Below are 12,421 nucleotides of genomic sequence, written 5' to 3'. Positions count from 1 at the left end.
AAGTACGCTGTAACTCTCCTGCTACTGCTCTGTAGAGAATAAAATTTAGTAACACAAGTTAATAAAATACAGTAACAAGTATGAACAGCCGATTTTATTGTATCAGTGATGCCGAAAGCGACGCTGCTAACGAGGATTTTAGTGCCTTCCCCCTTTACTACCCCCATTTTTTGTGCCACCAGAAGTGACGTCTTAGCAACGCTGACCCGTCACTTCCTCTTCAGAAAGTGGCAAAATGGTGAGGACGTATGTTTTTCGGGCCGGCTCGGGTTTGAAATCGTTTTTAATCATACAGATAATGTTCTATCAAAATCGAATATTTAACGAATCGAGAAAGTGATCCTTAGACCACTGTCCTGTGCATATATTTTTGGCTCAAACGCTAGATTTCACCTAGTTTAATGTTTTTAAACATCGGCGGCGTAACATGGCGAGGATGCTACACTTGATTTGGTACTCGTGGTCACGATACAGTGCTGTCAAATTAAGAGCGTTAATTCATCCAGTCTGTATTGATTCTTCGGTATAAATAACGAATGGTAGTTACATTGTTTAAAGGAAGTCTCCGTTGTCAGCAGTCTGAAAAATCTTTCGAGGCCTGACGATGTTAGTGCTCCCTTGCGATTAGTATGTCATATTTCTCGCGAGATTACAGCTTTTTCCTTTTCCCTGTGTGTGCGTGCGTGTGTGTGTGCTGCGTCAGGTGAACGTGCCCAAACAGAGACGGACTTTCTGCAAGGGGAAGTGCAAGAAGCACACCCTGCACAAGGTGACACAGTACAAGAAGGGCAAGGATTCCCTGTACGCCCAAGGCAAGTTGAACGTTTTCTAACTTCGCTTTTTTGTAGAGACTTGTTTACAAAGCTGGCAAAGTGTTAGTGGTGCCCTGAGCGAAATTCGCGTGCATGTTTGGAGTACGATCTGTGCTTTTGGTCATCCCTATCCGGGGGAAAAAGGGAAATGTGACATCCGCAGATGCTCTTTTTAGATCGTAACAAAATTTGTGAGTGTATATAAGGCGTGAATATTTAATGCACGGGACCAGCTTTTCTTGTGGAAATCGTTCTGGTAGCACTAGTGCATGAAAATTGAAGGTGGAAATGTAATCGAGTTGTGATTTATCCGGTCACTTCGTTTCGTGGTATTGTGCAATTAGATCAACGTGTGCATTTAGCCATCGCTGCTCTGGTATTGCGTTCTTGAGTAGCTTCGTAGGCATTGGTTCGATGGCATCATGAACGCCGCAGTGTTTAAATCAATGCCTGTGTCATGTTGAAATGATTTATGTTGGGGCGGTCTATAGCGTTCACAGTTCACGGCATTGCTGCTAAGGGGCCACTACTGCGAATATGTCAGCCATTCAGCATAAATTTGCCTCACTTGGTAGGCGCAGTTTACAGCAAGATATTTCATTTTGCCAGCGCAGTCTTGTTAGAGTAGTGGTTACCACGTAGTGGGACATGCGTCATTGTGCAATTGTATTCGGACGTGTACACGACACAACGCAGACAATACAGCTACAGTGGATGCGTGGGAGTCCCTCCTGCGTACCACCGAGCTTGCCCAACAGCGCCAGCTTATTTTGCGCGCATTGGAGGCCGCAGAGTCCCAAGGGATCCCTGCTGATCTTCTCTAATCAGTGCAAACAGTCTTTCGGCTGGTTCCTCTTCTTTGGGAGTAAATAAAGAGCTTATCATCATCATCAGCAGAAGCATTTGATAGGGCTGTATTTCTTGGTAATGGATGTAGATAGAAAGTGAGTTGAAGTGCTTGCACAAGCGCTGAACCTTGGTGCAGTTTCGCTCGTTAATAGCACAGTGATATCTGTGAATGGGACTGATGTCAGCATTTTGACGCAGGTAAAAGTCTGCATGTCTAGTCTCTGTTATGGCTGTACACGCGTTTGATCGGCTGGACCTCTCCTCCTTGCAGGCAAGCGGCGTTACGACCGCAAGCAGAGGGGATACGGTGGTCAGACCAAGCCTATCTTCAGGAAGAAGGTGAGAAGAGGCTGCTCTTCGTTTGGGCATTTACTCTGTTGAGAACTGTTGTTACACATGTTTGGCCTCTGAAACGACCAGCTGAATTGAAGCGTGGCATTAGATACGAGGAAATTCGGTCAAAGAAACGAAGGACGGGAAGAGAGATGCACACACAATGAAGACTGGACTATCGACTGTGCTTTATTGACATTTTGAGGCTGCTAATCAAATTTGTTTCTCTACAGAGGCTGTGAGCATAGTGTACACTGTGTTTTACTTGTTAGAAATATAGCAATAATTTGGGTGACATGGGAGTAAGACAGAACTGGCCCCTTGACTGCGCGGAGCGATGAGCTAATTACGAGTGGAGTCCGCTGTGAAGAAAATCTGTATCCATCGAGGTGCATAAACAGGCATGGCTGACTTGCCTTATGATGGTGTATTCTTGCATTAATTGCAGAGTCATAGTTAAATGATTATAGATGCAATATGTTATAAATGGTTGATGTAGTGAAACTGCAGAAATTAATAGATACGTAAATAAAAATTGTGAGGTTAATTTTTATTCACGACTTATCTGTTATTGGAATCACAGATGAGTGGAAATGCACGGGGAAAATTGGCACAGGGAAAGCTGCCTACAAAGGCTATCGTGTCGTCTGCGATGTCGCATCCAACCCAAGCGTAGTGAAGCTCCTTCATCTGTGTGAGAAATTTTCACAGGTGCTGTGGTCATTTGTTGACTGTTGAATAAGCCTTCTACTTCGTGCGTTATCTTCTAGCTTTTCTGTTCGCAAATTGGATCTGAATATAGTAGGTGTATTTGTGGATTCGTGCCAGAGGTGGTGGTACATGCGCAATGTTGAGGCGTATCTTTTTTTTTGCCCGCATGTTCGTGATTGCAATTCCACAGTTGCCTCATTGTTGCCTTTCTCACTCATGGAGCCTAATTGCGCGTCGGTCTGGTGACCACTGTTGTGGTTCTTGACACAGATGGCCCAGTTTGCACTGTGCAGTAATCATACTGACAGATCAGTTCAAGATTGCGCAGAAAGTTTTGCTGAGGTCCCTTCGCCTGTTGATGTTTTGCACCTGTCCAAGGGAAAGCTAAGGAATCTTCTAGGTGCACCTTATCCTACAGAATGAGGATGCCTGTTCAAGCACGAGTTGCTAACCACGCACCAAATTTGTCTTGGGATTCTACGTTGTATAGTGAATTTGTCGGGTTCCTTCATATCTGGGGGTGTACAGTAAAAGATGTCTGGTAAAAGACAAAAAATTCTAAAGGGCACTTTGGACCACTAAAGTGCCATGAGGCGAAAGCCATTATAGCGCGGTGGATCGTAGCCTTCCACGACGGCACCTCTCTCCCTCTCTTCTTTCACTCCCACCTTTTTCCCCACTGGTGTGGCGCAGTGGTTACGGCGCTCGACTACTGTTCCCAAGGATGCGGGATCGCATCCCGGCCTCAGCGGCCGTTTTTCGATAGAGGTGAAAAGCATGGCGCCCGTGTGCTGTGCGATGCCAGTGCACGTTAAAAAACCCCAAGCGGTCTAAATTTCCGGAGTCCTCCATTACGGCGTTTCTCATAGCCTGAGTTGCTTTGGGACGTGAAACCCCTCAAACCAAACCATCACTCCCACCTTCCCCCTATCCTTTCTGGCGTGGTAGACATCTGGGTCTGCTTCTCTTTGCTGTGTGGTGCGGCGTTCGAGGAAGCGGCAAATGAAAGGCACCTCACGGACGCCTGGCAGGGTCAGCTTCGTCTATGCATGAATCGCCTGGTGATGTCATGACCTGTCAGGATGGTACATTGCTCACCCTTTGTCGAACACAACCAGCATTTCGTTGAACGCATCAAAGTTTACATTGCTCACCCTTTGTCGAACACAACCAGCATTTCGTTGAACGCATCAAAGTTTACCGGCGTTCTACAGGAAAGGAAAGGCACAGTATCTGTCACTTGCGGAATCCCGCTGTCATCCTCACAGTAAACAAGGGGAATTAGAAGAGTGTATTACGATCCAGGGCGTGGTGCAGTTGGTAAGCGCTGGTCTGGGGATCCAAGGGATGGATGTTCGATTCCCAGTGGAGGCAAGGCTTATTAATTTATTTTTAACTCGCTCTCGAAAGTGTGACCCCTCTACTGACAACTTTTTGTCGACAACAATGAGGTATTAAAGGCTTTCGCCTTAAAATGGCGTACACGAAATATTGTTTACAGGAAGAAAGTGGGAGTGGGATGTATTTCGTTCCTTTCCTCCTCAAGAATAAAGGCCCTCCTTAACAGGCTGCTCTCGATTGCTTTGGTTGCGTATCGTCTGCCTCCAGTACCATATCAGACGCATACCTGCCGCCTTCCCCGCCTTCCCATTCGCTCAGGAGACCCCCGAATTTTTATTGCACTTTCTGATAGTGCGAGCACTGCATTATAGTGCCCGAAAAATTGCCCTTGCTATAAACACTGGACGCTATAATCGCCAGAAGAGCGTGGAACTTCAAAATGTACAAGTTATTGTACAAAAAAACAAACGAAAAAAAAAAAAGGCTGGCCAGGCTAGAATCTCGAGCAAAATGTGGTGGTTTCCACTGGTACAGGGGTGACAAATTTTTCTTCAGATTGTGTAGAACAGTGCAGTATGTTTGTTCAAGATCGATGAGATTGCAGTAACAGGCCAACATGTTGTATTCAGTCTTTTTGTCCTTGAACTTGTGGGTCGAATGCTTGCTTGCTTCGTGGTAGTGGTGGGTCTACTCTGCCATAGTGTGAGACAATGGAAACTATTGATGGTGGTAGTGTGCCATGCAGCAGAGGCATAAACCTTCTTGCGATTGAGCATTCAGAATCTGTGCTGGCTGCAAAAACTGCCTGTGTGACGGTTAATAAATGTATGAGTGAATAGGCCCAGGTCTGCTGGTGATTTGGATACCCGAGGCATATCGGTGCTAGGCTCTGCGGCACTTCCATGTCTCTTCTTGGATTTTGATGTTGGTAGCTCCTCACACCGTGGGTTTCTTACTTTCGGCAGGGGTGAAAAAAAAGTTGGACAAGAAGTCGAGGATGGTTTGGTTGTGCACATTCTACGATGTACTTCCTTGTGTTATCGCGCGCACACAAGGCTCCGGTTATCACTGCTACAGAATGAAACTAAAACTATCAACACACTGCTGATCCTTTTCAGTAAGGAGCCCTTCGGGCCTTGGCAGCCTTTGGTGTGCTGAGTTGTGGCAGCGGTGCTGTGAGTGAATGAAAGTGGTTCTGGTTAGTTTTGAAGCTGTGCCCTGTTAAAGACGGTTATGTATTGGGGCTGTGAGGTGTAAGAGCAGGCTGCCGAGGATTCTTCAGATCGGAAAGATTGGATTTGCCGCTTCCCATCGCACAGCCTGGCATTATGTGGCGCCAACTGCCCGTTTGTGTCGTACTGTTGTCATTTTCCGACCTATTGTTGCTTGTTACGTGGCGTGGAGATGTGGAGGTAAGGAGGAAGGTGTGTTTAGGAATGTTGCTTCAATATTTGTGGCCGTGGTTAAGAGTGCAGCTCGGGCTATTCTTTCTGTGAAAACATATTCCTCTTGGCCCCTGCTAATGGCGGCATGAACGTTTATTGATTTAAGAGCTGGCACCAAGCTTTTCTGGTGGTGTGCGTGAAGAATAGCTGACCTAACTGTTGTCACATTCACTGGTGCTGCTAGATATCGGCATGTGGGAAGCAAAGTAGCGTCGCTGTGCTGAAGTAGCTGCAGCGAGTTGTCTGTAGCAGTGTCGGCATGGAATCCGGCTGGTGAGTTTGGGCAGGAGACGTCTGATGCGTTGATGCACAAGCAGACACTTCAGGTCCCAGTCACCGAAGAAGCGAGGATGTTGCAGAGGAGGTTTCGATTCGCTCGCTACCTCCTTGATGCCACAGCAGTAAGTTCTTTGAAGGCTATCCTGCGGCATTGTACTCAAGAGTGAGGCTCTAACTGATAGCATAGCGAGGAACTGCTAAGGTGCAAAGCATCAAAGATTTGAGCTGTGGGGTCCTTTGCTGCAGTTTTTTGTGTGTGGTTTGCTTCACAGTGGGTACAATGCCACTATTGCAATCCAGGCAACAAATTTTTTTTTTCTCTTTCAAAGTGGCCTTTTTTTTATGCGGGCACTGGGGTGTTTACACAGGTGGGCTAACTGCTGGAATCGATGCCTGGTTTGTGTGTCAAATTCTGCATGTTAGCTGGATGTGAAACTCTGGCCTTTAGGCTATCTCAGCGACGAGAGTTGCTGGCATGCACTGGCTGGAAAATCTGACCAGTTTTGCGCAAAATTTGTATTTGGGAAAATTATTGCTGGGCAGTGTGTCTGCAGTGGTTGCTGCTTCGTGTTGACACCTTGTTTGCGGTGGTGGTTGTTGTGCAGGCCAAGACGACCAAGAAGATTGTGCTGCGCATGGAGTGCACAGAGTGCAAGAACCGCAAACAGCTGCCCATCAAGCGGTGCAAGCACTTCGAGATCGGTGGCGACAAGAAGCGCAAGGTAATGTAGTGCATGCTTCTTTGCTCTTTACTAGGCCCTTCTATATTCGGGGACACTTTTTCTTGGCAATGGAGCCAAACCTACAGAGCTGTGAAGCGCATCGTCTTCCTACGCAGCTGAGTGTAGTCCCTACTTACATAAGCAGTTCCTGCAAAAACAAATTGAAATCATGGTGCTAGTTCTTTACGGCATATTTTTTACCATGGAACCGATTTTCCGAAATGAAGCTGTTATGACTAAAACACTTCGTTCTACCGGGGTTTCGAGACGCGCAGACTTTGTAGACAAGATGGCGACAGCCGCCTGTTTGGGTCATTCCAGTTATTCTGGTTCGTTCACTCCGCAAGGGTTGGAAGTGTTTTCACCAGACGAGGTTCAAGTCAAGTTCGAGAAACGCTGGTTGTCAAGCAAATTAAGGAAATGACCTGCAACGTCTATGCAGACCGAAAGCCGCACAGTTGAACTACATGGCGGAGTAGAACGTTTAAAGACCCTCTCGCCCATTGCCAAGAAAAAGTGTCCCCAAGTGTAGGGCAGTATAGCATTGTAGAGGGGTGTGGGATCAGCACTGGCATCAGAAATAGCTTTGGAAAAGTGTAAAGGTGCTATGCAGCACACAAAGCTCTAGCTGATTTAGCTTAGTCAACCAAATGTGAAGTGTGTCTAGTTTGAGGCTAGAGCCTCAAGGTCGGGCTTCATGCAAAGATTGGTGAAATCAGTGCCTGGGGACATTAAGGAGTGCACGATCTCACCAGTGCTATCTTCAGCTTGCCTAGAGGGCGTATTCAAAGAATGGAATGGGAGCAGTTAGGAATCAAAGTCGATGGAGAATATCTCTGTGATCTGCAATTCGCTGAAGACATTGCCTTGTTAAGTAACTCTGCAGGATAGCAGAAGTAGAAAGGTAGGCCTGAAGATGTATGTTTACTTAAGACAGGTGGTAACCGCAGATCCGTATCACGACGGAAATAACTAGGAGAATACGATTAGGATGGAGCGCATTTGGAAAGTACTCGGAGATTAAGATTAGAATGCAGTTGATTACCAGTATTGGATTACCAGTATTACCAGCTTACCAGTATTCAAGAGGAAGGCATAGAAAAGTTTGCATCTTACCTGTACTCGCCTATGGAGCTGAAGCATGGAGGCTAACGCAAAGGGTTCTGCTTAAGTTGAGGATAACGCAGATGGCTATGGAACGGAAAATGGTAGGTGTAATGATAAGAGATAGGAAGCGTGCAGAGTGGGTCAGAGGAATAACTCAAGTTAATGACACTCTAGTGGGAATTGAGAAGAAATGGTCATGGGCAGGGCATGTTGTGAAGAGAGGATAACAGATGATCTCTAAGAGTAACCAATTTGATTCCAAGGGAAGGAAAGCGTAGCAAGGGCAGAAAATTAGGCGAGCGTATGAGGTTAAGGAGTTCGCAGGGGTCAAGTGGATGCAGCTAGCACAGGACTTATTGGAGTAAAACGGGAGAGGCCTTCGCCCTGCAGTGAATAAAGTCCGGCTGATGATGAGGAAAAAGTGGCATCCATAAGATGCAAGTTAATGATGATAGCTATGAGGTCCTTTACTTGCTGCCAAGACATATTCTTGAGCTTGAATCTGCCTGGTGTTTTTTTTCTGGTAAGGTCAAAGTTCAAGACTTCCCTGATACCTCGCACTTTTCCCTGTTTTTCCTGTGAAGTAGTGCTTTCTCACTGAAATGGTGGAGAGAGGTACATGCAGGACCAGAGTCGCATAAGCATAAAAAAGGGATTGCAAGGACGTACGGGTGGTGATATAGACAAGGTCAAAACTTGCAAAATTGATTGGCACTTTGTCACTGAACACCCCGACTGACTTGAGTAAATTTTCATGGAGATGTTCATTGCTATGCGTTAGGTTCTGGCAAGCTTGAGGGCAGATTATATATCATTTCACTGTGGCCATTATGCGAGCCTGGTGTGCATGCAATGCATTTCATAAGCTATGGAAGAGATTTCCATTTCTTCCTATGGAAGAGATTTCCTTTCGACGAAATTGCACAGAAAAAAAACAACAAAAATCCGCTAGGAAAGTTTAGTAAATGCATTGTGTAGGAATAACTGCCCTTGTTCAAAAGTTGTCCATAAATTCTCATAGTTGCCACATTTTCGTGCACTTTTTTTGCTGCGAGTGCTGTCGAATAGTCTTTGATATTCCTTCTAGTGCAGGCAAGCATTCTCTTATGCGTTCTTAGTTACCTTCTAAACTAAGGTAAAAATAACTACATCTTACAGCCTTTGACGACCTTAAGGGGAGATGCGGGTCGAAAAATCGCGTTTTTACCCAAAATTTTCGACTTTTTGATTTTGATTGTTTTGTAATCTTTAAACATTCTGCTTCCTTGTCTACAAGAATCAAAGTGAAGTCCGCGCTAGAAGTTAGTAAAAAATGTTTCCAAATTGGTCGCGGTAGCTCAAACATCCGCAGAAATGCGCGAAATTTGGCTATCTTTGAGCCTCGAGATCTCGGGGATGCTTCACCGCACGCCATTGCAATCGCTTGTGGAGATAAGCTTAGCCGTAGTTTCGCTTCTGCAACGGCCGCCAGTTTCGTATCTTGGAAAGAAAAAAAAAGAAACGAGAATTCCGCAGGCCCTTCCAAGCGTCTTTGCTGTCACGTGGGGCGATCTCGGGGCCGCCATTGGTCGCCGCCGGCAGCGGCGCGGAGTTTTGTGGTGAAGTCTGCCGACAGGTCATCATCGCGCGAGGCCGCAAACCCGTCGCTCGTTGTTATATCTCTTTTTCTCCAGCTTTGTTTTGCGAAATGGCCAGTCCGAAGAAGCGCAGTTTTCGCGACCGGAAGTACAGCACAAAGCACAAGTTTAAAGGTAGGCGCAAGGTGAAGCGGAGGACGACTTTCGCAGGAAGCGTCCCCGATCCCCGACCTGCTAGGCCTAACGACGACAACCCATCCGACGAGCTCGTCACCGCGTTCAATTTTGTCAGCGCTTCCGAAAAGAAGATCGCATTCTTTGAAAATGAAGAAAGAAGAAGCGACAACGGCTCTGCGAGTGTTGTGATGTGCGACATTGCTGCGCTGACGGCACTAGTGAGCGGTGCGGCCTGCCCAACATGTCGTGAATGTCAACTCGCTGTGCGGGAACCGGTGCGCAAACGCAAGGGACTGTCATCCTTCCTTGAACTCTACTGCGAGAACGCCGAGTGCCCTGCGACTGTACTCTCATCATCATACACGTCAAGGCGAGTTACAGCAAACGCTGATACCAGTGTGAACCAAGGCTTCGATTGCGGGAGCTCGCGCGATGGTTTCGCCACAAACGTGAAGGCAGTGGTAGCTGCCCGCGCAATAGGAGCTGGGTATGAGCAGCTGGTGCGTTTTTGTGTCATCATGGGCCTCCCGAAGCCGATGCACCACAAATCCTTTACTGCCATCACAAAGAAGGTTCATGCAGCTGCCATGAATGCTGTTATTAGAAACCTGGGGAAGGCCAGGGAAATTACGAAAAATGAAGTTGGTGGCACGGAGGTAGCAGTCATGTATGATGGAACATGGCAGAAAAGAGGGCATAAAAGCCACAATGGAGTGGGCACCGTGGTCTCTCTAGATACGGGACTCTGCCTTGATTTTGAGGTACTCTCAAATTATTGCCACGGGTGTAGCCGACACAAGGAGCTGCCCAGTGAGGAGGAAATCTGGCAGGCTTTCCATGGCCCGGTATGTGAAAAAAATGTTGACTGTTCCTCACATGCCATGGAAGCAGAGGCAGCACGTAGGATTTGGCAGCGAACTCTTACCTACGAAACGCCCCTCCGCTTCACTAAGTTTCTAAGTGATGGAGACAGTAAAGCTTGCATTGCCGTTTGTGATGCACTGGTTTATGGTCCCCTAAACATTGAAAAGGAGGACTGTACGAATCATGTCGCCAAACGTCTCGGAAGTGCCCTCCGCCAGTTAAAAACACCACTACCACGAGGAGAAAAATTGAAGGACTCAACTGTGATGAAGTTACAGACGTACTACAAGATAGCTGTAACCAGCAATCGAGGCAGCACTCAGAAAATGTATTCTGCCATATGGGCAAGTTATTGCCACTCTTGCTCAAGTGATGGGGCTAGCAGCCACAAGTTTTGCCCTGAGGGACCCGAGTCGTGGTGCAAGCACAGGCGAGCTGAAGCCCTCGGCCAGCCAGCACCCAAACACACACCTCTCCTCACGAAAGCCCAGGGGAAGGCAGTGCTGCCAATATACAAGCGGCTGACGGATGTGAAGCTCTTGGCCCGCTGCATCCAAGGCAAGACACAGAATGCGGCAGAATCCCTCAACAGCAGAATCTGGCTGCTGTGCCCGAAAACCAAGTTCGCATCACGGACGGTTGTTGAGATGGCCACAGCACTTGCAGTGCTGTGGTTCAATGAAGGGCATGCAAGTTTTGAACGAGTGTTAGAGGAGCTTGGTGTGCTACCAGGTGACCAGCTCCTCTTGCTCACCGACTCCAGAAATGAGAGGCGGATAAAAAAGATGTCCGCCCGCCAGACTGCTGAGGCACGAGCCAACCGTCGCAGTATGGCAAAAAGGGCTCGTGCTGAAGACTCAAGTCGCAAGGACCGTGAGGGTGTTACATACAGTGCTGGCCAGTTCTAGTGGTGTTGAACATTAGCAGGACAGGCCATTTCTCATCTTGGGAAAGTTTCAAGCTCATTCAGTTGTTTTTCAGTAAATACACAGGTTTCAAACTTTCAATTGCCGTTTTCTCCTTTTGCAGTTTTTGGGAATTTTCAAAGTTTGTGCACACATTTTTCCACACTTCTATCAGAGCTATTACAACGAAACTTGGCACACTTGTTCTTTAGAATATACTGCACACCGGTATCTATTCGTAATCACAATATACTTTAGATATCATTATGCTAATTGGAGCTAACTAATTGGAAGCACATGGATTTGAAGCACTGTAACTTTACAATTTTTTTTTAATACTGGCTGCTCCTACGAGAAAATCCTGGCTAGTTTTCGGTGTTCTACAGTTATTGTACAGTAGAATAAGCTATCTTTCAATGTTCTTTTGCAAACATTTATATGTAAAGAAGTGTGCACAATAACCCCATTGTTTTCCACTTTTCAGGGATACCGAATAAGAACTATTGAGGCTACAGAAAAACGAATTGGTGTTTTGGAAAGAGCGAGAAAAACTCTATAGGCACAAAAAATTTCATTGCTCTAGAGCCCTTATTAAAAAAAAAGTGTCTTCGAGTAGCATCTCCCCTTAAGCATTTGACCACCTTGTGATAGCTAGATGTGTTGCTTCACAGATGCATTTGTGCCCAAGTCGCTTAATTGGACTGACAAGATTGAACAGCAGTGGCAGGGTCAAATGCCTAGTGCTTATCACCTAGTGAGGGCAGAGTTCTTGCCCGGTGAAGTGCTAGCAATGCTCAGAAGAGCCATCAGGTGGCATTATATTTGCTGTGTTCAATCCACTGCATTCGCTAGTGTCTAGAGCTGTCTGAGGAGAATATTAATGTGGGTCTTCTTTGTTTTCTCTTTTTTTCATGTTCCAGGGACAAATGATCCAGTTCTGATCTGCCCGTGTACATTTCCACAGCTGAGCACATGGTATATAAAAAAGGCCTCATCCGTCAAATGCTGTCTCGTCCTTTCTTTTTTTTCCCTTTCTGGCATCACATGAGCTCGCCTGCTGCTAGACGACCTATTTACGAGCTTCTATGTCTAAATCAGTCTGCTGTGGCAGCCAGGTGTACATAGAGCTCAATAGAGGCCAGTCAGGCAGCAGTGTCAACTAACCCTCGGGACATCGCGGTTAATACGATTAAGGCGAACACTGCTTTTTCTTGGAATATCTACACAGATAAGTAGCTGCACCTTTTAGCACGTGAAGATGGAGAGGTCCGATTAAAAACGAAGCTGCGGGCAATGCTA

The 12,421-nt window shown here is 46.5% G+C and overlaps 2 protein-coding genes across 2 annotated transcripts; both read left to right on the top strand.

Annotated features, from left to right (window-relative positions):
• The first annotated feature begins 108 nt into the window (after nucleotides 1-108).
• Nucleotides 109-12,125, top strand: RpL36A (ribosomal protein L36A). The gene is made up of 5 exons (XM_084585027.1): nucleotides 109-238; nucleotides 704-812; nucleotides 1,933-2,000; nucleotides 6,376-6,492; nucleotides 12,043-12,125. The coding sequence occupies exons 1-5, from the start codon at nucleotides 236-238 to the stop codon at nucleotides 12,061-12,063; spliced, it is 318 nt and encodes a 105-aa protein (XP_084441153.1). The 5' UTR covers nucleotides 109-235; the 3' UTR covers nucleotides 12,064-12,125.
• LOC146173660 (uncharacterized) lies at nucleotides 8,814-12,125 on the top strand. Its single transcript, XM_084585023.1, has one exon. The coding sequence runs from the start codon at nucleotides 9,287-9,289 to the stop codon at nucleotides 11,123-11,125; it is 1,839 nt and encodes a 612-aa protein (XP_084441149.1). The 5' UTR covers nucleotides 8,814-9,286; the 3' UTR covers nucleotides 11,126-12,125.
• Nucleotides 12,126-12,421: the final 296 nt, after the last annotated feature.

Source organism: Amblyomma maculatum, chromosome 11 (assembly GCF_055883805.1).
Source record: "Amblyomma maculatum isolate TAMU_Amacu chromosome 11, ASM5588380v1, whole genome shotgun sequence".
In the NCBI taxonomy this organism is placed as follows: domain Eukaryota; kingdom Metazoa; phylum Arthropoda; class Arachnida; order Ixodida; family Ixodidae; genus Amblyomma; species Amblyomma maculatum.
Note: the sequence above shows the minus strand (reverse complement) of the source record. Positions and strands in the feature narration are given on the sequence as shown.